Below are 25,751 nucleotides of genomic sequence, written 5' to 3' on the forward strand. Positions count from 1 at the left end.
GCAACATGGCTGCTGCTTAGCCGGGCTGCGGCGTTTGTGCCGGAGGCCGTGCTGCCCGACAGCCAAGGATTGCCTGACTGGCTCCTCTGGGAATTAAGGTGTCACATATAGTTTTGGAGAAGCAGCGGTGACAGGTCTTTCCTGGTGTGATGCTGGTTTGCTGGTGTGGTGGAGAGAACAGAATCCTTAAATTGACAGGAGAGAGTCACTGAACACCAGGCCCTGTTGCTGGGGTTGCAGGTGTTTCTGCAGTTGATCTTGCCATGTTGCTGGTTATAAAAACCTGTTGGAGAATTAAATGTTCCAAATCCACCTGCATCCAGCCTTGGGCAGCCTGCTCTAGGTGGTGGCTTGAGCAGCAGGGCAGTTGGATGAGATGACTGCCAGTGGTTCCAGAAGGCCATTCTAGAATTCTGTTATAAAGCCAAGATTCTAGAACTTGAGCTGGGGGGGGGGGGGGGGGGGGGAAGCAGTGAAATACCTCAGTGCTGTGTTCTGTACTGAGCCCCTTGGCACCTATGTCTGTTTGTCCAGGTAAAGGAAGCAATGTAGAGGCAAGCATTGACTCAGCACGGACTTTCAGAACTTTTGCTTCTTTAGCCAGGTTAGACAGGCTGCAACACTAGAATGAAACCAGAGTCGTGTCAGGCAAGAGCCACAGCAGACAGCTGGGTAAATTTGCCCTAATGTCCAATTCTGATCCGTGTTGGTTTTCTCACTTAAAGGAAAATCAAACCTTTGGTCTGCATCTAATACAGAATCTTAGCTGTTGGCGGCTAAGTGGGATAAAGTGGGGATAGAGTGCTGAAATTCTACTTATCTTCTGCTGTAGGTTTATGCTTCCTGGCAAGCACAAAGTTTTTAAAATATGAGATCAAATCTTGATAACCTACGTATATGAGTAGACTTAAACTTGATGTGTTGTTCTCTTCCATGTTATTTATCTTGTTGGTCCCTCTGTGTCCCTTTTTGTTGGTGATCTTGTAGGCATTGGAAAAGCTCAAGATTCTCCTTTTGCTCTGATGTGAGATGAAAAACTGTCCTAAGTGCCATTTCTTTTGAGCAAAAAAGAGCTACAAATGATTTATGGGAGATTTGTCACTGCATACTGATGAAGCTTGGGTCAGTCTCAAAGATATTTATGGCTGACATGAATCTCTTTACCTTGTTTTCTTTACTTCCAGTGAAGAATGCGAGACCTAACGGCTCAGGTAACGAGCAGTCTGCTGCAGTTTCCAGAGGTGACTGTTGAGGCACTTGGGGAAGATGAGATCACCCTAGACTCTGCACTGTGTGGGAAGTTTTCTGGAGGTGAGCATTTTCCTTTAAATTTGGATTTGGTATGAAGTTGTTATTGCCTGAAGCACAGGCTCATGGCATCAGGTTGGTTCTGTGAAGTGAAATGCATCAGGTTCTGATAGTGCTAACAGGATATTTTAACAATTAGAAGCATTGAAAGTGGAACAGCCTGCTAGAATCATGCGCTATTTAAATAATATAGCTGGCCATGCCCTCCTCAGTTTTGAATGAAATAGAAGGCAATTTTCAAGGAAGGAACAGTGTTGTTTCGGGATGTATTCTTTTTACCAGCTCAAGCTCTACGTCCATCATAGCATCTCATGCAGAAATAGTTACAGAGACACAATATGCTCCTTTTTCTTCACTAGTCTAAATAAAAAGTGGAAAGAGGGACAGCTCTGTTAAGTGCTGCCTGTGTATTTCCAAGGTATTTAATAGGATGCAGATGAGGACCCCGTGAGAGTTGCTGACGACAGCTAAGCAGATTAAGCAGTTGACTTTCTAGGTGATCTGAAGGTAGAGCTGGAAGCCTGTTTGGATGTCTGGGTTTCTGTTAAGACCAGGTAGAATCTTATTTACCTGGCAGTACTTGCAGTAATGGAGCTCATCCTTCCTTTGAGCTTGAAGTTCTTCAGAAAAGGAGCAAGTGTTAAACTCTTGAGTGAAACAACACTTGTTAAAATTTTTCTGGGATCAGCACATGTAAAAGTTGGAATTAAGCATGCAGTGCCCATTTTAAAATAATTTCCTGTCCAGATCCCTGCCCAGAGTAGTGATGTGTCAAGCAAAATTCTTAACTGGAAATGAATTGTTTTAGATGGGCTGTATTTGAAGTATGCTTTGAGACTTGTATTCCTGTACATATTTAGGTGTTTTTTTAGCAAAGCCAGGCCAAGTATGATGTACAGACTAGAGCTCAGTCTATTGTAATCTTTATCCCAAACAGTCGAGGTTCTTGAGTGCAGGAATGACAAGTACAAATGCAAAAGAATGGGGTTATTAATTTTAAGAAGTGCTGGTTGAGGATTGCAGTGGGTGATCTAAAATAATTGTCCAGGTGTAGGCAGGTTGGCCTTCTTCCCTTAAGTGCATTTGAGGGAAAGGCCCTTTGGCAGTGCCATTGCTGTTGTTTCAGTTCTTCTGCTGGGCATTTGTTGAGTGGTGTTTCTTTTGCCCTGCAGGCAGGAGTGGCCTGGCGTGGCTGGCGTGTGGCCCCCAGCTGGAGGTGGTGAACTCAGTGACCGGAGAGCGGCTCTCTGCGTATCGCTTCAGCGGAGTGAACGAGCAGCCTCCCACCGTTCGCGTGGTGAAGGAGTTTTCTTGGCAGAAGAGGACTGGACTCCTGGTTGGGTTGGAGGAAGCAGAGGGAAGTGTTCTCTGTCTGTATGACCTTGGGATCTCAAGAGTGGTTAAAGCAGTTGCTCTTTCAGGAAGGGTATGTATCTTTTTGGGGAAATGAAGATTTTGTGTTGATTGGTGCTGCATAATCTTGTTTCAGGAGAAGCTTTGGAACATCTCTTTGAAGGTGGTATGTTTTCTGAATTGTATTAACATATTGTCAGTTCAGATTACCCAGCCAAGAGAGCCTTTATCTCAACAACCTTTTCTGCATTTCTGTAATTTTTGTTTTAAGGCTTAAAGGAGCACCATGTTTCCAGTATTATTTTTCCATGTGGGTTTATAGTGATTGCATGTTTCAGGACTGCCGCATGGTATTTTCCCAAATTTTCCTGGTTTGTATGAGGCAGAAGGGCAGCATTCAGATTCAGTGAGAAAACTTTTCTTTGTTCTTCCTCAGAATTAGCTGGCAGTACACTAGGAGAATAGGAAAAAGCAGTGCATATTATAATGGAAAAATATTTCAGGAGCTTCTACATGGAACATTGTTAGAAGACTCTATGCAGAGCTAATAAAGATTCATTTGAATTCAGTTGTACAATGAAAAAAAATATCTTAAAAGAAAAAAGTTAGAAACAGCAACCCTTGAACCATGCCTAATTGTGTAGCAAGATGTGTTCTGCATTTCCTCATCACAGTCACTAAGACTCAAAGCACGAGAATTTGAATAATCAAAGTATTCTTGTTAGTCCTCTGAGCAGCAGTAAAGATGAAAAATTTAATTTGAATAATAGACATTCTGAAAGAAAATAAAATTACCTGAATTTACTAGAGGTAGCTGTAAGCTTGGATTTCTTGTGTTCAAGGTGAAAGGTGGATGGTATAGCAGGTGGCCAGGCAGCGCAGTCACAAGCAAGTGCTTGATATGGCACAGAAGAAAACCTCAGGGGGCCCATAAGTTTGGATATTTTCCCGCACTTCTGGGGGTAAAAAAGCTACATAAAAAGACTAACTTGTGATGGTCAGTTCTTTATTTCAGACAAACCTTTGCTGTTGATGTACAGCTGATGTGTGCTTTCATGGTGCTGCATTTGTAAGAGGCTGGAAGATAGCCCCTCTTCTAGTGCAGGAGCCCTGGTGTGTTTGTGTCTCTGCTAGAGCAGTCAGTATTGTGCTGGGTGTGGTGTGGGTGCTGAAGGGTCTGTTCACCTCGTGCTGAGGTCATGGGGAGTGCTTGGCCTATCAGGGAGCAGAGAGAGCTCCTGCCTCAGGCTGAGCAAGTTCTTGTTTGGTCTCTTGCTGTTGGTTTAGGCTGCCTTTTACAGTTTTCCTTACCATCTGTAAGAGTGCTAGTGTGCATTTAAAATTTTTGTTGGATATTATCAGTCAAAGTGAAGGCCAGCATAGATTTTAGTAAGCTAGCACCCCCCTCCAATCCTTTCTGGTATTGTTTCATTCCCGTGGAAATCTTATCCTGTTTTTTGGTTCTTGTTTCTGATGTGCTAATGCTGGCTTTCCTCCTGAGGATTGCTCTTGAGCCTGTCAAAGAGCTTTGATCTTAACCTGCAGTTCCCTGCAGGTGACTGCCATCGAACCCATCAGCAACGACGGCGGAGCCAGCGTGAGCACGCGGCACCTGCATCAGAGTCTGCGATGGCTCTTTGGAGTGGCAGCGGTGGCCACAGATGTTGGCCACGTCCTTCTGGTTGACCTTTGTTTGGATGATTTATCTTGCAGTCAGAATGAAGTAGAAGCATCAGGTAAGCTGCAGTTTTTAAACTTGAATTTAGAAGTAAGAAAATGTGTTTCTTTTCAAAACCCAGCTTGTATGGCAATGCAGAGCCCAGCACGTGCTGACTGACTCCTGACATTGCCGACTGCTGACTGCAGGCAGCAGTTTGACATGGTATGGTTCTGAACTGGTCAAAAAATGGGAGTGGCTTAATACTCCTCCTGATGTTAAGAAGGCCTCTTGCTGCCCACATCCCTTTGTCCCTGTGATTCTTGCCAATGGGAGGTAGGAATTTTTCCATTTGAGTCAGTGCAACTGTGGGATGGGAAGTTGTGTCAGAAGTACCAAATTCCTTGGGAGTGTTCTCCTGTTTCCATGAATGACTTGGGTCAGGCTTTAGGCTTGTGTTTTAAAATAAATCTGGCTTATCAAAAACCCTGCATTTGGGTGAATGAATCCTGCAATTTGTGTTTTCAGATTGCATACACTGTTTTGGGTGTTGTAAGAGTGGCTTCAGGAGTTCGTGTCCCTTGAAGTAGCTTCCTCATGAGGCCCAATAAAGGAATTTGTCTACAATGGTTCCATTTGTACCCAATTTTGAAGTAGGAGTGAGAATACCTGTCCCAATGGAGAGTCCTTCTGTTCTCTGAATGGGTGCAGAAACAGGACTAGCCAAAAAGGTGCTGCAAAAATTAGATTATACATGTTGTATAATCACATGAGTTTAAAATGCAGCTGAAGTGGCAAAATGCGTTAATTTCTTCCCTGTTTTTATGTTTGTAGATCTAGAAGTTGTCACTAGAATTCCTGCTGAAGTTCCACAAAGAAGAGAAGCTGTGACCAGGGAAGGGAGGCATCTCTGTTTTCAATTACGAAGTCCTTCAGGAACAGCAGTATCAACCCTGTGCTACATAAGCAGAAGCAACCAGCTCGTTGTGGGTTTTTCTGATGGCTACTTGTCACTGGGGAGCATGAAAACTTTGAAGAGGGCGTAAGTAGTCACTTCCACTTGGCCATGCTTGGAGGCACAGGGGTCTCAGTTTTTCTGCTTCAGGAAATATATTAATTTCAAGAGCCTCTTTTCTGTGTGTGGGATGTTGGGTATAACCTTGGAGTGTTCAGAAATCCTCTTCTGAAGTGACTGTTAACTCATACATGGTTTAAGTGCAGCACCTTCTCTGCAGTGGAGTGCAATTGATTTCTTACCAGGCTTGTGCATAGAGGTCTTGTGGAAAGTACTGGGTCATGTCAGACAGTAGGGATGTGAGAGATCTGTTTTTTTAAGTCAGTTTGTTCTGTCCAGTTGTATTCAGTGAAACAAGGCAATGTGTGGTTTTCCATGAGACAGGTTTTAGAAATTATTTTTCAGAACCAGTTACTGCAATGAGGGCATACACTGAAAGGCTTCAGTATATAAATAATGTGATTGTGCTGATTATATTTTTTTAAGGGACCAGGATGAAACTAGTGAGACATGATAATTCAATAGCTGATCTATGTCTGTAAGTATAGTCTTTCCTACATTTCAGCCTTGATGCAAGTAAGGGACTGACCCATTCCAAGACATTGATTTACATGAACCAATTTTTCCTTGGAAGCCTTGGAGATGAGAATAATAAGCATATAAATTTACAAATAAAATGTAAAATTAAGAAATTATTTAAAATCTGCTGAAGAGCAGTGTCACTTTAAATACATGGTGAAATTCACATAGGTGTTTACTTTAGCAAATCTGCAGTTACCATAATTACTGATGCATAAATAAATAGTGGAGGCATAATCAGGTGTCAGGAAAAGATTGTGAAGGTACAACTAAGGTTCAGAAGTCTGAAAGAAAAAGTTTGTTTCAATGTCCAAATAAAGAAATGAGAAGCTCCTTGTGTTTGGTGTTGTTTAAAATATGTTCAGATTTACTGCATTTTAAGTTCAATATTGAAGTAGGCTTCAACAGTAGAACTAGTGTTTTCCTTAGCAGATGAACTAATCATTTCTGTTCCTTCTTCTCAGGCAGAGGAGGACATAAATAGAGGTTTTTGCTTTGATGGACAGAAATCTCCTCACCTTTATTGCTGCATAAAAGGTAGTCACTTGCTTGACTCAATTATTTGTCTTTTCTACTTTTTTTTCAAACCTGTAGGCACTACACTCAGCTTGGAGGAAGAAGGATTCCTGTCTGTGCTCTTACTTTTCAAGAACCTGAGAATGATCTTCAAAACTGTTGCTACTTATGGGCTGTTCAGTCTACACAACAAAGGTGAATAAAAATTGCAATAAGCAACTGATTTAGCTTTTTTTTTTTTTTTTTTTTTTTTTTTTTTTTAATATTTGTTCACATAGAGTTGTACCTAAAAGAGGATGGTGATGGTACTGCTGGTTGCTTCATGAGAGCTTCAGAATTCTTTGGAGTCCTTGTGTGCCAGTTCAGCTTCTCTGGCAGAAAAGGAGCAGTGTTTAGCAAACAAGTCAGTGGTTTCCAGCTGGGATAAGGAATAAGTTAGAGTGTAGAAGGGTGCACTGCATGCAGGAGAGGGACTGGAACATAGATGGGAAGGGGACAAACATACCTCTCTCTCTCTCTCTCTCAGCATCAGCAAGCTACTTAGTCAGCCCAGTTGTTCATAGAATGGCAATCTTCTTGAGCTTGACTTAAAAGCAGTTTTCATGGAGTATGTTTTACTGTGAAAAGCTATTTTTGACAATTTTAGGTCCATACTGCATATTAAAGCTTTCCAGTGGTATAGTTAGCATTTGCCCCTGAAGCTGTTCATGTCAAAATTTCCTCCTTTATGATTTACTGGCTAAGTGTGACCAATTACCATGTTTTGGGAAGCAGTGTTTTTCTTTTCAGCAAGAGCATGCTCTCAAGTTAGTTTCAGCCTAGATCTAATAAAATGATAATGAGGATTGTAAAGCAGCTTTGTAATCAAATCTCCTTATTTATACCTTTTTCAGTGAAGGGAATGCTGTAAATTTACATCTCTTGCAGTTAGCCTTTGGTGACAGGAAATGTCTGGCATCAGGACAAGTCATGTATGAGGTAAGACAGGCCTGTATGTGAGAGATGAAAAGATAAAGTTTCCCTGAGTATCAGTTAAGTTGGCTCTTTGTATATGAATGAAAACTGAAATTTCTAGTCATTAAAATGAATGTCTGATGAGTTTATGGAACTATAATACTATATCTTATGGAACTGTTCTTTGATATGGTGGACATCTCATCAGATCTCATTCAGATCCTCATCTTTTATTAAAATTAATTTTATCTTTAGTCATTTTATAAGATGAGATTCTTTGCTTAGGCTTCATGTTAGTTTTTCAAAGAGACGGTTTTGATTTTTCTTAACTACAGTGCATGTGTATCTGTTATTTCCAAAATTGCTGAATAAAATAGAATAGAATGTGCATGTTTCAGGACAAATGTTGCCATTTTTTCTTTTCAGTAATGAAGAACTTTTTAATCTATTCATTTATTTTAGACACCTTTCATATTTATTTATAGCATTTCCTGGAACCATTAAGAGAAAGCTTATCTCTTCTCAGATTAGATGAATTAAATGTATAGAATGAGAATGTGTTGTTTCATGCCAGTTCATTTTAGATCTCTGAAAGTTTTGTTTGGAAGTAGTTTTGCTGGGTTTTTTTTAGTTTGGTGTTTTGTTGGGCTTTTTTATTGTAGAGCTGCTATTTGTCCACAATACACACACATTCACATGTTGTGTGGTAGACAGGTTAAATGAAAGTTGTACTGAAAAGACAGTATTTCACTTAATGCTTCCTTAGAAAATGGTGGTGGCAGAGGTTCAGGGCCATCCTTCCTGTATATTTATTTCTGTGTGTCTCAAAGCAGTTTGCTTGCTCTGTAGTAATTTGGGATCTTAAACACATTGTCCATATTCATCCCATGTCCTCTCCATAAGGAATTGAGGGATATTTCCCTGATAAGAGCTCATGTGGTTTGAAAGAAGGCTTAAAATCTCTAGGAAGTTCTCATTGTTACTAGAGAGATGAGTGTTCCCTTCACTGATGTGTGTGTATCAAAAATGTCTCCTGACAGACCTTCAGCTCCTGTAGTGTCAGGTTCTGTAATCAAAACATAGAGCAAAGGCTTTGTGTGAAGATGTGTTTCATTGTTTTAGATGTCTCTTTCTAAGTATATGTTCAGGTTTGTAAAGGCACTTTGATGATGCAAGGAATTCTGCAACACATGTTTAGATCTAGACTAATGTTAGGGAAATGCTAAATTTTGAAAAGGTGCAAAAGCCTGTAGAGCCAAACTTGCCCATTAGGACTTGACACTTAATTCTCGTGCATGTCAGATGTAATTCCTATTGATGGGAAACATACAGTGAAATAAGCATATTAATCAGATATTTGCATTAATTCATGTTTAGGTATAATGTATGTTGTTATTTCAAAAATATCTTTCCTCTCTTTTTCATTTTTTCCCCCAGGGTTTTACATACTGTGTCAAACTCTTCAGTTTAGATCTCTCTGGTGGAATCTTTCCCTTGAGAGGACAGACCAGCAATACTAAATTCCTCAGCTGTCAGACCATAGAAAAATTTCACAACCATGCTGACAGAGAGGATGGCGTTAATGAAGGTTTGTTCTGCTGTCCCTGCTTGGTTATTCTGAACTACATGGTTTGGAAATCTAAGTAATGAGTGCTGTTCTATACCCACAGTCTTAAAGTCTTAAATATTCATCTAGCTGACCTTGTTGGGCTTATTAAAAAAACCTGTGTGCTTAAGTTATGTGAGACTTCTTACCCCTTTGAACATCATTCTTTAAGGGAAAAAGTAGGTTTTATTTTATGTTTGCTGGGATGCTAGAGCAGCAAATGGGGTCATCTATATAAGGCTGGACAGTCAGTTTGTTCTGCCAGTTGTCTGCATTGAACAGTAAGTTCATTCTATTGCTTAGTCTATTTAGGAGTCTTACCTGATTTTTTTATCCTGCTCAAACCTCTGGCTGCATCCAGTGTGCATCCAGTGAATCTAGTTCCCCAGGGCTTAGAGTTCCCCCCTAGGGCCCAGTCCTATGAAATATCTTCATCAATGATCTGAATGAGGGGATTGAGTGCACCCTCAGTAAGTTTGGGACAATACCATCTTGGACAAGAATGTTGATCTGCTGGACGGTAGGAAGGCTGTGCAGAGGGATCTGCACAGGCTGGATCGATGGACCAAGGCCAGTTGTAGGAGGTTCAAACACCTCTTGCAGTGCTACAGGCTTGGGGAAAAGTGGCTGGAAATGTGCCTGGTAAAAAGTACCAAGGTGTCCTACATGACAGCTGGATGAATACGAGCCACTCCACCACATTAAAAAACTCCAAATCCCCAAAATAACAAGAAAAACCTTTTCTGTCTTGTTATTATCAAGTATGAGGCATGGAGAAATACCTGTTAGTTTTTTGATGGTTTCTAATTAGATTTTATTCAGAATCTGCTCAAGTTAAGTTCTTGGCACACATGAGCTTCTGCTGGATGTGTGTTGAGGCTAGCATTGAAGTTGTCTTCTCAGTTCTGAAGGTAATTGTATACGCTAAGGCAGTTTCAGAAGCTGACAAAATTGAAATGGCACAGAAGTTCACAATGAGGCCTAGCAAAGTGTGTGAGAATCCCTAGTGATGAATTGAAGAGAGAACAGAGAAGCATTTTCCCAAACATACTGTCTTCTCTTGTTTCTTGCTCTATTAGACTAAATGTCATTCACATACTTTGTTTTACACCTAGAGAATGCATTTTCCCCAGAGAACACAAAACATTCCAATTACAGAGGGAAGTGAAATAGAAGACTGGGAATGTTTTATGTTAAAATCTTTATTACTATGTCCTGTTTGTACTTTTAAGTATTATATTATTTATTTAGTCTGATAATTTAATTCTTTTACTTTGACTCTTTAAACTTCCTGTTTAGTCACACACTGAAATCAATCATGCTAGCTGAGGATACAACTGTGTAAGATAAATACAAGTATGCTTTCTAAAAATAGCAATCTATGAGTTCTAGCATATTTTTCCACCAAATTATTCATCCAGCATGCAAAACTTAATTAATAGTTGTGTATTTGATTTTGTTTAAAACAAATATAATTTGAATAAGAAAAAGAGGCAGTATGACTGAAGCCTATTGTAGAGATGGTTGCTATTTTATAATTTTTTTTATCATTCCTAGTAAAGTGTTGTGTTTCATGAGTGAAATAACAGCAGATATCTCATATTTTCTACATCAAGAAACAATGTCTTGTCTTTGACAGTAATCTCTCCTGACACCAGTGTATCGATCTTCAGTTGGCAAGTGAATACCTATGGTCAGGGAAAACCATCTACTTACTTGGGTGTGTTTGACATCAATCGCTGGTATTATGCTCAAATGCCAGACTCATTGAGGTGGGTTTTAATTAAGTGGTTTCAATAGCCCTACAGAAGGCTAATTTAAGAATTGCTGTTGAGCTTATGCACTTGTTCTCTTTAAGGCCAGAAGAATTCCTTCATGATTGCCCCTATTTTGCACTGTGGTCACTGGATCCTGTAATAAGCATGACTTCTCCAAACCTCATTTTGGATATTCTGGTACACGAGCGTAGTCTGAGTCGGGGGGTTCCTCCTTCTTACCCACCACCTGAACAGTTTTTTAATCCAAGCACCTATAATTTTGGTAGGTATTTCACTGCTTTTCATTTGAATAGTGACAAGCTTCACTGGAGGTCAAATGCCACTTTGGTGGTTCTCTTTCTTGTTCATTGTTTGTCACACAAAAACCAAACCAAAAAAAGGCCCGCAAATCTTCTCCAACCTGATTGTACCTTGTCCTGACAAGGTACTTAGTCTTGTGAAACATATCTGACAGACTGCTGAGTTTTGGGTTTTGGGGCTTCTGTAACATAGCCTGGGAAGGGGTGATGGTCACAAAATGAAATGCCTTTGAGCTGAGGCACCTGGATAGTACTCAAGTTTCTGCAGACAGAGGGTAAGCAGTTTTTATGGGAAGTGTGTAAGTGATGTGATGAAGGAAAGGGGTGCTGGAGGTTTGTCTTTGCAGACAGCACTATTTAAAAAGCATAAACTGGAGATGAGGTAACAAGGCCTATCAAATGTTCCTTGTTTCTGCAGATGTGACGTGCTTGCTCAACTCGGGAGTTGTTCACATGACTTGCACCGGCTTCCAGAAAGAGGTGACTTTTTAATTGTATTGAGAGTGTCAAGAGATGAACCTTTACTAGCTTTTCTCTTGCAGTGCTTTGAGTGTCAGAGACCACTTGATGCTCAACATTGCCCATACACATGCATAGCTGCAGTCATCCCCTGCCAGTTTTGTGCAAATGGCACTGTTTTAGGGAGGCATGAGCAGGGGTTGAATGGCTAGAAAGGAATTGCAGCATTGCTGTAGTAGGAAGGATAAGTGTGGTGGAAGAAGGGGAAAGTGTTTACTTCTTTGTATAGAGTGGAGTTAGGGTTTTGAGCAGCTGTGATGAACTTGAGAAAGGAGAACAGCATGGAGAAAGGGAAAAGTGATTTAACTGTTTAAGAAGAAATGCAGTTTTTTCTCTTAACCTTGGCCAAATTATAATTTCTGAGCCACTGCGCAGCTTTTGACAAACCCTTTCAAATTAAGTTCAAGCTCACTAAATATGGTAACATGAATCAGCTTCAAAACAAACAAGCTCAGATGTGTTATTTAAAGTTGTGTGTTAGATTTAACTTCTATTGAATGTAATTTGTGTCAGAGAAAATACCCGGGCCTGTGTATTGACAGACAGGCTGGAAAATACTTCTTTAGCATTGCAAGGGTTGGTATTTTCTTCTACAGGGTACTTTTAAAATTGAAGCCATTAGTTTAGCTGTTGTCTTTAAGGCAGAGCCTTACTGATTGAATGCTGTCTTAACCTGTGTGTTTTGATTGATGTTTCAGACCCTGAAGTTTTTGAAGAAATCTGGTCCTTTAATAAGTGAAGCCATTCGTGACAGCTACACTCGGTGTCTTGTAGCTGGCTTGCTGTCTCCAAGACTGGTTGATGTCCAGCCATCCAGTCTGAGTCAGGTGAGTGTACCCTGGGGAATTTAGGGGGAAATACTTCCATCTTGTCTGAAGGCTATAGAGGCTACAAGACATGACCATCTGAGTTTTACTTGCAAGCTGCTCTGAGAGGCAGCTGTTGACAATATTTAGCAGAAATAATAATATTCTTAGATCCAAACTCCGAATTTGACTGGGAAGAACCCTATTGGAAAGCTGACCCAGCCCACAGACTGCTTATTTTGCAAGCCTGATGTAGGCTCTTACATTCTTATTTGATGTTCTGATGTCAACTCTGGTTGGGAAGTAACTTGGGAAAGCAAGAAATTTTATGATGGCATTTGCTGAATTGTGACTATATTGTTCAGAGACTTGTTATGCGTTCGAGCAGGGATTGCTTTTGGATGCTAGAAAGAGAAATTTCAGAATTAGGTCAAGAAGCTTGGTTCAAAATTTTGTTGGCCACCCTAAGCAGTATTTGGCATGTTTCCTTGTCTGAAACCAGATTTCAGAAAAAGATGGAAGTATCCCAAATGCTTTCAAATGACAGAATGTGTAGAAATGTCTTTGAATGTAATAATTTAACTTAGAAGGCAAACATATTTTTGAATATGTTTTAGAAAAAACACAAGGAAAAAGAAGAAAAATGTAAAAGTCTATGCAGGATCATTTCACCTGAAATAAATGTCTGAACACCAGCTGGAATAAGCTGCTACATAATTTCCCATGTGTGTGCATGCCTGTGCAATATCCTTCTCAAGGACTGCCATGGCAATAGAATACAATAATTGAACAGGCTGAAATTCCAGCCTGTTAGAACTGAAATGTTTCGCTTCTTTATGGTACTTTAACAAATTGTAATTTAATGTTTTGGCTGTCAAAGCTGCTTCATGTCTTGCTAGTCTCAGGAGCTGCTTGGCCTCAGCTTCACTGTTTCCATGCAAACACAGTGGTGTTTGCTCTGTCCCCTTCACGCGTTCCTGCCTGCAGTCCAGCCTGTGGCTAGAATTAAGAAAGAATCAAGAATATGGAATTTGTTGCATTTGCAACTAATGTCTGAATGGGTATCCAGTTAGAAAGAAACACTTCTGTCAACAGCTCAGGTAGTATCTGATTCAGAGCTACTGTACAGGTCACCAACAGAATCTCCAGTGTTTATCAAGGTAAGCCTTAGAGGCAAAGTATGTGAGGTTGTGATTTGCTTTTGTGTGTTCTGTTCAGGAGGAGCAGTTAGAAGCAGTGTTGTCAGCTGCTGTGCAGACAGGATCTTTAGAACTTCTGACGGGATGCATTAAACACTGGACTTCTGAAGGTACTGCTGCTTCCATTGTTTTTATGTTGTGTCAGTTTGGGTTAGAAATTGTGATTTCATGTCCTTTTTGTTTTCTGTTTTTAAAGAGCAGCCAAGTTCTGCTGTAAATTTACGGTTTGTTCTTGAGTGGACGTGGAACAAAGTGATCTGTACAAAAGATGAACTGGACCAAATATGTGAGTAGTGGTGTAGTGGTTTTTGAAACCTCGAGTCATTCTTTGTAAAGGGTCTTCTTCAGTAATCTGCCAGTGTATGCTGCTGGTTTTTAAGAGGTTCTTTAAGTCTCCTGTGGTTGTTTAAGGGTTTAAGTTTGGAAGTGTGCAGTTACTCTGCTGAGTGATGATTTAATATTTCTCCTTGACAAGGTGTTCCACTGTTTGACGGCTCCTGCAACTTCATTGACCCACAGACGTTGCAGTCCCTTCAGCACTGCCAGCTGCTTCTGAGCAACCTCAGCACAGTCCTGAACTGTTTTCTAACAGAAGCCCGAGAGCTTACTGAGAAAGGTTGGTGAAAGCACTGCTAGGCCTTAGGTCTGATGGTTAAGATTTGGAAGGATGCTTGGGTTGTAACTGTGGAGACAGGAGCTGTTGTTGTTTTGGATGGTTGGGAGAGAGTCAGGTTGAGCTGGGCGGAGAGGCTTAAATCTGAGCAGTTGGGACTTTGGTTTAAGCCACTTTGAGTTCAGGGAAGCAGCTTGTTGTGGAGTTCATGAGGCTGGGTATGGGAGGCTACACTGATTCAGCACCGAGCTGAGTAAGAACCTGGGTGGCAATAGCAGCAGCTGAGTGTGGTAATGCTGAGAAGTGTTCATAATTGTTAGCTAGCAATGGATTGTTGTCTGCAGATTGCTGGGAAATAGAAAGGAAACCAAAGGGAGTAACACGTAAAGCAATTGCGTTGAGTTCTTTTGGCTTCTGATTTTATAAATTGTTGTTGGCATGTTGAGGGAAATAGAGGACTATAATGTCTTTCGCTAAAGTAAAACTCTCTGCTACATGGAAAACAAACGTTGTCTTCCTGAGTATATCTAATAGTTTAGGCTTTATTTTTCAATTTTAGTCTTTGGTGATTCCGTTTCTTTGTAGTGATTGGGGTTTTTTTTGGCGAGGGGGGAATGGTGGTTTTTTCCTTCAAATTCATAAGTGATCTAGAAGGACAACTACAAAGACAGGTTTGTACTGTGTTCATACTTGCCCTTTGTTCTGCAAAGGGAGTTTTGTAAAATGAATGGAATTACAATACTCAAATAATGTTTTGCCTTTTTTTCAGGTTTTTCAGACTTGACAAATAAGCAGATGGTAACCAGCCTCATTTCTTTGTATGCACAAGTGGTGATCTGGTTCTGTCGATCCAGTCTCCTTCCCGAGGGTTTAGGTAAACAGAACCTGTAGTACCAGTACACTTGTTTTGATAGTAAAAGCAGTACCTGCAAATTTTGAACCTTTGATTCATTGCTCGAGGTGAAAGTACTCCTTGGAATTGCTCTTAATTCAGACACCTTATAAATTCCATTTTCAGTTTTAATCATTTTACAGATGCTCACATGTTCAAAAAATCATTCCCTTTGAGAGTTGTTTATTTAGGAGTAGCCTTGAGCTTACCTTACTTGCTCTGAACGCTGCATGAACCGCAAACATGAAACTGATCTTGAGACAAGTAGTTGTAGTTTTGCAGTTTGCAGCAGTAGTAGTTTTGCCTTAGTTCTCTTTTAGCAGAGAAGGCAGAAACAGGATTGGATTCATTGAGAGTTGGAGGCTTCTTGAGGTTTTGTGGTTTCTGTCTGCCTAGTCCAAAGATCTAGTTGAAAAATGTGGTCTTATTCTTTAACTTGCTTTTTCTTTACCACCTGTAGATGATCACATGCATTTGTCCAGACCTTTCTACAATTACCCTCTGATTCAGAGCTACTATGCAGGTCACCGACAGAAACTCGAACGTTTATCAAGGTAAGACTTAGAGGAATTCTCTAGAAAGCTGACACTGTTAGACTGTGAGAGTGGTTATTTTTGCAGTTAAAACCCTTTGTCTGCACTCCTTGGCATTACACATAACAGAGCAAGAAAGCAAACCTGGAACCCAGAAGGTCATTGCAACTCTTCTCTTGGGTTTGTGCTTCAGCCTCCTTAATTAATAAGTTCATTGTGAGCTAAGGATCATCTTTCCTCTGACTCCAAAATCTGTGACACTGAGAGGCTGGATTGTGTGTTTTACACTGTGCAAGCCCTTGCTCCCTTTTGTTGCAGAGGCAAATGGGATTCTGATTGCTTGATGATTGATGGAATGGTTTCCCAGTTGGGAGAGGAAGTGGAGAAGTTGTGGCAGAGAGATGAAGGCGGCACTGGGAAATACCCACCTGTTAGTTTACATGTGAGTGTTCTGTTCACTGAAAACCCCAGGAGCAGCAGCAGCAGTCCCCTAAAGCCAATGATTGTGAAAGACAGGAGCATTAGAAAACCTTTTCATCTTCCATTTCAGGCACTTCTGGATCTCTATTTGCTAGAAAGCATTGAAGAAAGTGACAAACATGCAATTGTATCCTTTCCAGAGTCTGTTATTACTCCTTCCTTAATAAGAACGTAAATGTTCTTATTTGTTTGTCACCTATGTGTTTGTGCAAATTCTTTTCTGATACAAGAAAGCAGGTTCCCTAAAATATTCAAGATAAAAACCTTGCTTAGTTTCTTTCAAAATGTAATAGTTCTTAATTTTTTAAAGCACTTCTTTCTGTAGCAAAGGACTGTGTGTTAGGACAGTGCCTGAAATGTACTGCTTCAGAACAAAATGGTTTGTAACAGTGATTTTCCAGTTGCTGATTTTTGCCAAAATCATTAGTTTCCCAGCTAAGAGTGTTTGCTTTTTATTTGTGTAAGAAGTATGAGCACACAGAATAATAAAGAGGGGGTTGAGGATAGTCATTGGGTTGAAGCCTAATTTTAAGCTGCTGGAACATGCAGACTTTGTTGTTTGTTAGCTAAAACGAGATGGGAGCCTGGAGAGCAAAGGGCTTAAAAATGGTTGTATTCCCAAGCTGCTTTTCTCAGACATGTCCCTAACATGGGATGTCAGAAAGGGAAGATGACACTTTGAGTGAGGGATCCACATGCAGTTTTAAACACAGTATCAATTCAGGAAGTGCTAAGTTGCATTGTAAGGGCACCATAATTTGTGTTGGTTTTGTGAAGACAGGAAATGAGGAAAACAAAACAGCTGTAGCACTTGCTTTCTTTAATAATTAAGCACTGGATGTTGAAGTGTGTTGAGTGTCCAACTGGTAGCTTCACTGACAGAAGCAGAAGCCTGGGTTTGTAACAGCAGTATATAAATACCCAATATTTGCCTTTCTGATTGCCTTACTGAAAGTGTTTCTTTCTGGAAGTATATTCAGAATGCAGTTTTGTGATTAGGACCTGACTATTAATATAATGGGTTGTAATAGCTTGAAATGGCAAGATCAATACCTTGGGATGTTCTGCTTTCTACTATTTTCATATTCTTATTTCTTTGTTTTGCTAAATGTAATGTGATACAAGTTGTTGGTCTTAGCAATTTATTCACCTTAATTAGATACTCTCAGACAATTTACTTGCTGCTGGATATTATGCATTCCTTTCCAAATAAAACAGAAACTTTACTTGTTTCCTTTCCAACTGCTTTTGCTATCCCTTGGGGTCTTATTAAGCTGATTCGAGGGTTTTGGCTTCTAGATCACAATGATTATGAAGTAAGTATGAAACAGTTGAGTTAGACACACATTGCACTGCAGAGCTGTAATCAATAAAATTATTTTAAAATTGCTACTTAGATGTTAGGAGCTGTTGGAGCATTAGAAGCTTTTTTATAACACTGGTCTGACATCTTCAGCAACAAGTTATGATTTGAAATTTTGCTTTAACTACTTTGACAGAAATTGATTAAAACAAAGGCATAATCAGCATAAATAATGCTTAATATTTGAATTTTCAAAGCCATATCTGAATTTTCAAAGCCATATCTGTTTCAGCAGACTGGTTGGGCACTGTTTCTAGAAGAGTGTCTTGGGTACTTGAAGCATGGAAACTGTGATGGTAGCAGGAACATTTGAGACAAAAGACTGCAGGAGTGATGATTCAGCCTGTTCTTCCTAATGCTTTAGGTTGTTCTTTACCTGTCACTATACCAATAGAATCAATTTGATTGTCAAGTAACTTATTATTTAGTCATGTATTTATAAAAAGGAATGTTTGTACACCGAGTTTTGTGAACTTAGAAAAAACTTGAATCATTCCTTTTAAGACATTCACAATTGTATGGCTGATTTTTTTTCCCCTGCAAATACTGAAGAATTTTACTGATATGTCCTGGATCCAGTATTTTGTCATTTAGACATCTAAGTTTCTCTAACCCAAGTCCAGCCTTGCTGCAGAAAGTTTTGACTGTTTGTTGCCATGGGTATGTGTATCTGTGATAATGAAGCTGCTCTCAACTTGTCCAGAATTCCCTGGCCCTGCTCTTCCATCCAGCTACAATCAAGACTGTGTCATGGCAACACATGAGGATAATTCAGTCCCTCATGTGCCAGGGAGAGCACAGGCGAGCCCTCAGGTACATGCAGATGATGAAGCCGTCGATGTCCAGCAGCAGTGAAGTGCGCCTGTTCCTCACCGTGTTGTTGTCCAATAGGTAAGGAAATCTCCCACTCTTTTGGCATTCAGATATGGGGAAATGTGGAGAAGTGATGACACAAATGGGGCTCCCCTCCATTTCCTTTGAGCTTTGAATGAAAGCCCCATCACTGTGGGGCATCTTTTTGGCTTCAGTGTTCCCATTCCTTTCCATGTGCAAAACTTGAACTGCAGGTGCATGGTGGAGGCTTGGGGTCTGTTGCAGCAACACACCACGAAGTTAAACATAGAAGAGCTGCTAAAGCACATGTATGAAATCTGTCAGGAGATGGGGCTCATGGAGGATTTGCTGAAGCTGCCCTTCACAGACACAGAAAAAGTGAGTTTGGGGAAGAAACAAAAAGATCTTAATTGTCTCTTTGGCAAGAGAAGAGGCAGAATCTTAATCGATGTTTGAAACGTGTTATTTCTCACAGGAGTGTTTGGAGAAGTTTTTACAGACCAAATCTGGTGTTCAGAATCATGAATTCCTCTTAGTCCACCATCTGCAGCGTGCCAACTACATCCCAGCACTCCAGCTGAATCAGTCCATGAAGGCCAATCCGACGGTAAGGGTAGCAGCCCTTCTGAGTGTGCAAGTTTCTTTCAGTGTGACTGATCATTTTTGTAGCCTTCAAGAAAAATCCTGTTTTGTCTTTTATACTATTCTTTGAAAGACTAGGAATAAGTTCCTACATGTCAAGTTATAGCTGAACCTAAAAGGTGGCTGAAATAATTTTACTACTGCAAACTCCCATGTAAAGTTATAAATTAAATGTTCAGTGGTTGACTCCACTGAAAGTTTGTTGGTATCTGAGGAAAAAATAAGTATCTTTTATACCATCCCATCTTTTCATTCAGATCTTCAGATCCCTATTATATATGGTTTAGCTATGGAAGTTATTTGTGTCACTTTTTTCTATGGAATGAAGAGTATGTTTTATGTCATGTCTTGTATCTTGTTTTACCTGAGAGCAGTCTGGACACTCAACAGGTCTAGTATGAGTAGTGGGGTTTAGTTGTTATTTTGGGTTTTTTATTTTCTCAAATTACAGAGCAAGCTCTCTGATTCCAGTAGTTTCATGCTACCAATGTTATAACATAAATTCTAAGCCATGTTTATCAAAATATCCAGATCAAATTTTGTGTTATGTGAACTTCTCTTAGGGATGCATATGTTATTTTTTCTGAAAGTGTATTTTTCCAGTAAATCAAACTTAAAAGGTAGTCTTGGAAGGTTTAAGTCCTGTATGTGAAAACTGTTTTCCAGTCAGGTGTGTGTAGGTAGATTTTCTTAACTTGTTTTAATTTTCCCATCATTTTGTCCAACATAATTTGCAGTTGCCCTGAATATTCAGTAATCTCAGACATCTGTGTTTCATGATAACCAGGGGAAAGCCTGCTCTTCTATAAGCCATTTGAAAATTGCAGTTGTTAAGAAGTATGTAAGAAGAAGGCTCTGCAAAGTGCCAGAGTCCTTTTAACTAGGAGCTATATGTTCTGCTTTTATTCCAGTCTTCCTTGCACTTATCCAAAACTACCAGGTGAAATTGGTGCGTGCTCCTGGGTGGAACTTGCTGTGGCTCTGTGCAGTGGATTTGTTCTCCTGTAGCTGTAGAGCAAATTTAGGTTAGAAAGAGCAGAGAGAGTTCTGTGCAATGATCTTCTGGTGAATTGTTAACTCTCGCTTTACACGTTTCCTTTGTCAGAATGATCGTGATCCTCGCTTGAGAGAGAGAGCAGTAGCCAGAAATTCTCTATTAGACCAATATGGCAAGATCCTTCCCACAGTTCAAAGGAAGCTGGCAGTAGAGAGAGCCAAGCTGTACCGTTTGCCTTCATCGGTCTTAAGAGAAGGTAATTTTAGAGAAGGGAAATAGGACGTGCAGCTGGCCGTCACTTTGATTACACAAGGCTGATACTTTTCTCTCTTGCTTTACAGTCCCAAGGCCAAAGCCTTTATCAACAGCAACAAGGCAGGCTAATGCAGGAAATGTGCATATAAGAACAAGTTTAATCACTAAAGTACTATCCAGATTTAAAGAAGCATGGCTAGGAAACAAGACAACCATTTTCTCAGAATATAAGAAGTAAGCAGCCTTTTCACAAAGTTTAGCCTTGTTCTATGTGTTTGATGGGAGACAGAAAAAGGAGGAGAGAAATCTGTTTGAATTATGTTAGTGTCTTGGTGGGAAGGTACATGTGAATACAGTGAATACATGTGAATACATTTTTGCACATAAAATATATAATGTTTGAGACACAATTCATCATAAGGAGTATTTGGAGAAACGTATTTTTCTGCTATGATAATTTTAGTTAGGCAAATACATGTATTTACATGATGAGAAATGTGCTTACAAAGTTTAAGACCGCTGAAACTAAAGCTTTGACTACCACCAAGCTCTTGGTGTACAGACTTTGACAGACGAACAAAAATAAATGCCTGTCACTTCCATGTGGGCCTAATGTATCACCCCAGCAGTGAGTGTTCACCTGTATTTCTTGTTCACTGAGTGTTCCTGTTGTCAGCATTTGAGACTATCATAGCATGCTTTTTTTCATTTATTTATTGATGTTCCTGGTTTGAAATGTGTATTTTAACAGGTTGCTGGATTTGGTAGTTCATCCTGTTCCTTCCGGCTCCGTGGGTCAGGATGAGAGCTGGCAGTCCCCATGCAGAGCTTCTACTTCTTTTGTGGCATCCAGCCTCCTGAGATCAGATACGCATCGCTCCAGCTCCCAAAAGAATCTGCCAAGAGCATCAGAGCTGAATGTACTGGAAACTCCTCGTGTGGTCAAGGTTTGTATTTTAAAAAGTCAGTAGCAACCAATCAAAGCAGAAGCTTGTGAGCTTTGTTTAAAATGAAACCCCTGGATTCAAATTGTGAGGTATTTTTAGCATGCATGTAGTTATTGTATACACAGTCCTTTTCAAAGCAGTAAAATGGGAACAGAGGGAAAGTTTAGTTTTCAGTTAATTGAAGTGGTCACCTTGTCCCACAGCTTTGAGAAATACACTTCTTCTTGCATGGAACAAAGTTCAACCTGGACTTTTCAATCTGTACTTAGCTCCCTAAAGATGCAATTTGTGGCTTAACCATGTCATTATTTAAGTGCCAAGTAGCTTTGTGTAGTTTGATGTGCGTTTCTACAATCAAGAACTGTGCTTCAAACTCTTAATCCAGTCACACGAATAAGAACTAAGCAATGCCAGTGATGTCAGTCTCTGTCAGATGCAGTGACGACTCTCTGCAGCAGTTTTGCTTATCAGTTGTTTGTGTTAAACTGTATTTCCAGTCACTGCCATCAAATTGTTACCATGCAAGGCAGTAACGCCTGACATGGCCCCTTGGTTCTGATCTTTTTTCCTTTGCCTACCTGAATGAAATCATTGCCATCTCCCTAAATGATAACCTTTTTCTTGTTATGAAATACCATCTATACTATTGAACTAGCTTCATCCTTCTCCTTTCTAACTCTTTCAATACTGTAAAACATTTCTGAGCCAGGAAGACCTGAACACTGCTACATGAAGATATGTAGGTATTTTTACAGCACTATCCCTTCATCTTGATTAATTAGTGCAGAAATAAGCTGTGGCTGTTGCTCTCTTGACTGGCATCTGGAATACAGTAATTGAAAATGCCGCCTTGTGGAATAATGGTTGTGTGCCTTTTAAAAGAGCAGCGTAGAAAAAGAGCAGCGTAAAAATAACTGGGATAGGAGAGAACATTGTATACAACAAGATGCTATATTCTTGTTTCTTCAGGAAATTTGAAAAATAACCTTTCTGTTGTCGTGACTGAAGCTTTAAGCGTTGGGGACCCAATTGTATTTTGCCCTGTCAGAGGCAGAGTGGGTCACTCTGGCTGTGGAGCAGTGCAGAGGGCACTGCAATGTAATGGTCACCACTGGTTGCGTACACACCTTGTGCTGGAAAACTGCTCCTGGTCATGGGCAGTGGCAAATGGTCAGTTCTGAACAGAAATATCAGAAACAGAGCATGTGAATTGTACACAGGGATGGCTCTGATCCCTGTCCCTCAAGTACATAAACTCTCAGCTGTAAGGTAGTACAGAGTGTGTACGTATGTTTCACATTCAGGGGTGAGTGGATGGGAAAAGCAACTTTTCAATGTCTTTAATTTCTTGTAGCTCAGTGTGAAATTAGTCTGTTTGCTACTGAATAAAGTATTAACAGATATTTTTTAACTTTAGGTTATTGAAGACAGTGCAGTGACAGCATAAACTTAAGAAGCAGCACCGGAACCCCACCATATAATGAACTAAATCCATAAAGAAATCAACACAGCTATGATACTATAAAGCATCAATTTGTATGTGATTTGCCTTAGAATAATAAAGGTCAATGTGATGCAGCTGAGGGAGATCAGAGACTTTTATGACCTTAAGTATCTCAGAGTAACTTTCATAGTTTTTACAAGTTCTATGGATACAACAAAAAAAGCTTCTACATGGAAACAGAATTTAATGCATTCACAGTCCTGAAAATCATAAAGGCTACCTTTCAAATATTCCTGTGACTCAAGGCTTCCATTGCCCACAAATACAAACCCAGAAATAAGACAACAGGTCAAGACACTCTCATAATTCTGAGGCTAACAGCAAAAAGCAGACTCATCAACCACAGTATCAGGTAGTGTGAAACAGGCCAGTGCACCCAGAGCCTGGATCACATCAGGTCAGACTCCAAAAGCAATCAACAGAACAAGCCTCCTTCTTTACAGAAGCAAAAGCACAATACAGTTCATGACTACTTACCTAACTACAGAAACTACACATACATCTGCACTAAGAACCATTATTAAATAAAGATTAACTGAAGGTGTTAATGAAGACATATACCAAACACACATTAGGAATAACTAGTAGCTTATGTGCTAAGGCACTTCTGTTTCCAGGCTGCCTGCTTTACATAGTTGCATAATGGGGTGAAGCAAGGCAGCTGTGGTTACTTGTGAAGCAGATGCTATAGTGGGTCCTGAAGTAGGAACTTGAACTTAGATGAATGAGATTAAGATTCCAGAATTAGGACCCAAGAGGTTACCAATATGTCTGTGAATTAACTCAATACCCACCCTTCAGGGGTTTGCTCACTATAGCAAATATTACTATAGCTTTTAACTGGAATTTTCTTCTGTTTCTGCTGCAAACAATAGCTGAAACTGTTTTATGATTAGGCTTTTGCAGCCACATGGGTTTTATTAGAGTTAGACCCAGGAAAGGTGTTAGTTCATACAGTTACGTTCCGACTTCAGACTTCAGGCTTGCTAATAACAGAGAACTCAACACCACGCTTGTTGAGGCGATCAATCAGTTTTGTTTTTGAGAAGGCAGCTCCTGGAGAATATACACCACCCCTGTTAGTGAAAATAGAAAAGAAGAAACATTAGTGGCACAGTGATTGAGGGACACCTTTTTGTGAAGCTACAGATGTGCTTCCCTGACTAAGAAAGAAAAAGCCACTTGGAGAAGAGAGTGGGTGAAGAATTTGGCAGGGTGGTTATAAGCATAGGTTCATTTCTGCATCCAGCAAACTCTACAGAAACCACTCCATTAACTGAACATAAAGACATTGATGCAAAGGCCTGACTAAAAGCCTGTGACTACATCCTTTTAAACTGATCAGCTGGTGAAGAGCAAGTGTCTTTAAATCAGCTTGTGGTGACTCCCTTGCACAGCCAGCTGGGTGAGGTAACACAAAGCCACAGGGCTGATTAAGTGTATTTGCAAAGAGAAACATTTGCACACAGTAGGTTTAAGGGAGAGTGAGCTGCTCAGCATGGGAAGGTACTTACCGTTTAGGCAGAGAAGCTGTATCTTCCAGAAGAGATAGAGCTGCTTGAACCATTGCAATTGGTGTAGCAATGTATCCAGGCTCTGACAAAAAAAAAAAAAAACAAACCAAACTAAAACCCCCCCATGAAATACAGTGTGTTGAAATGTACAATGTAATCTTGCTCTTCCCTACAGCATTCTGAAGAATAATATCTTTAACAATCAAACAGCCTTCCCCATTTAAGAACAGCTTTTCTTACCTAGTAATCAGACCAAGTAGCTGGTGAAATCCTTAACATCTAATCCAGACAAATACTGCTTCACATAATGGCCTCTAACCACACAACTGTGAGTGACCACATCATGGTGACAGAGGGCTCTCTGACACAGCAAGAGCTTTCCCCATCCTGTGCTTAAATTCAGAATTTTACCATCAAACACTTGCATTCTGCCACATCTCTAGTTATTTAATGAGGCTGTGCTACAGTCAGGTGTCATCTCCCCTCAAGGAATGACCCAAACAAAAGTATGTGATAGAAATTATACCACACCAGACCCATTTAAGTTCACTCTCAGGGAACTGGAAATAAACAAAGTCCAGGCTGTAAAAACTAAAAACTATTCTTAAAGCCCTCTTCCTTCAGAAGGTCTGCTCTGCAAAAATGAAAATCAAACCAGGGAAAGTCAGAGGACAAAGAATCACAAGAATGCAAGCGAAGTGGCTATTTCAAAAACCAGGTCACAATGAATTCTAGTATCCAAGTTAATACACTGTAAAGGCTGTTGGCTTTGTTCCTGTTGCAAGTGCTTCTCAAGGGTTAAAGGTGCAATCAGAAATGTCTTTTAGAGCAGGAAATGCTAGGCAAAATACATACCTGGTCCTTTCACTTCAGTGCAGATTTTCACATTTGGTTTGCCATTCTGGAGATCTTGTCCCTCACTGTAACCCTCACCAAAAAAAGTCATTGTAAAAGAGGTTCCATCCATCTGTAGTGGACAAAACAAGCATGGTCACCAAAAGAGAAACTGATTGCTATCAGGAAAGCACAAGTAGTAAATAAAAGTATCCAAATTCTATATATAGAATCCTGCCAAATACTATAATCCATTTAAGCATGAGAGAAGCTATTTTGAATTACTGTTCAAAAGGTATAATCTGAGTTTTTAATTGCTTCCACTGTGTTGCACTGGCCTTTTACTAAAGTCTGTTAGTTCTCTCAGTACTTTCAGTCCTGGGTTTTTTGCTAATCAGTCTCCCTTGGTCATCACCTTTGATAGTGTGCTCTGAGCCATCCATGGGACTACATCAGGCCCAGCAACATTATCCATTTATTCATCATAGGAGTTACACACACTTTGACATCTAAAAGCAGAAGGTATGGTTACTTAAATATTCAGTAACTATCAAAACAGGCACACACAACATGCATTTGGACCTAGGGGGGAAGCTGTATGAGTGGAGGCTGAGGTTTCTTGGTCTGATAAGCCTGGAGAAGAGAAGACTGAGGGGAAACCTCACTACAGTTACACCTTTCTTGTGAGGGGAAGAGGAGGGGCAGGCACTGATCTCTGTGGTGACCAGTGACAGGACCCAAGGGAATGGCCTGA

General features: G+C 40.1%; 2 protein-coding genes across 3 annotated transcripts in view; one reads left to right on the top strand and one right to left on the bottom strand.

Annotated features, from left to right (window-relative positions):
* On the top strand, nt 1-20,436 carry LOC128804781 (protein ELYS-like). Its single transcript, XM_053972923.1, has 25 exons — nt 1-98; nt 1,185-1,311; nt 2,481-2,734; nt 4,217-4,397; nt 5,153-5,360; nt 6,507-6,623; nt 7,322-7,406; nt 8,820-8,970; nt 10,628-10,760; nt 10,847-11,028; nt 11,484-11,545; nt 12,283-12,411; nt 13,609-13,699; nt 13,786-13,875; nt 14,065-14,205; nt 14,972-15,076; nt 15,555-15,648; nt 15,946-16,069; nt 16,178-16,234; nt 17,277-17,423; nt 18,174-18,361; nt 18,538-18,682; nt 18,780-18,911; nt 20,052-20,199; nt 20,285-20,436. The coding sequence occupies exons 2-25, from the start codon at nt 1,191-1,193 to the stop codon at nt 20,434-20,436; spliced, it is 3,237 nt and encodes a 1,078-aa protein (XP_053828898.1). The 5' UTR covers nt 1-98; nt 1,185-1,190.
* The window catches only part of SCCPDH (saccharopine dehydrogenase (putative)), a 12,975-nt gene continuing 7,560 nt past the window's right edge, over nt 20,337-25,751 (bottom strand). The window contains exons 10-14 of one of the 2 annotated variants that reach the window (XR_008436197.1): nt 25,019-25,130; nt 24,164-24,245; nt 23,605-23,725; nt 22,273-22,322; nt 20,337-21,094 (exon numbers count right to left, since the gene is read on the bottom strand). Coding sequence is in view for 1 of the 2 variants with exons in the window: in XM_053972922.1 (XP_053828897.1) it covers nt 23,620-23,725; nt 24,164-24,245; nt 25,019-25,130 (300 nt within the window). In the remaining variant the exon portion in view is untranslated. The remainder of the gene's footprint in view (nt 21,095-22,272; nt 22,323-23,604; nt 23,726-24,163; nt 24,246-25,018; nt 25,131-25,751) is intronic. The other variant, XM_053972922.1, reaches the window with a different exon arrangement.

This window comes from Vidua macroura, chromosome 3 (genome assembly GCF_024509145.1).
Source record: "Vidua macroura isolate BioBank_ID:100142 chromosome 3, ASM2450914v1, whole genome shotgun sequence".
NCBI classification, from domain to species: domain Eukaryota; kingdom Metazoa; phylum Chordata; class Aves; order Passeriformes; family Viduidae; genus Vidua; species Vidua macroura.

Excerpts from the sequence above, each read along its gene's own strand:
- LOC128804781 (XM_053972923.1), top strand. The coding sequence starts at position 1,191 with ATGCGAGACCTAACGGCTCAGGTAACGAGCAGTCTGCTGCAGTTTCCA. Across the intron at positions 10,761-10,846 it reads CAAATGCCAGACTCATTGAG|GCCAGAAGAATTCCTTCATG; the intron begins GTGGGTTTTAAT and ends GTTCTCTTTAAG. Across the intron at positions 13,876-14,064 it reads AGATGAACTGGACCAAATAT|GTGTTCCACTGTTTGACGGC; the intron begins GTGAGTAGTGGT and ends CTCCTTGACAAG.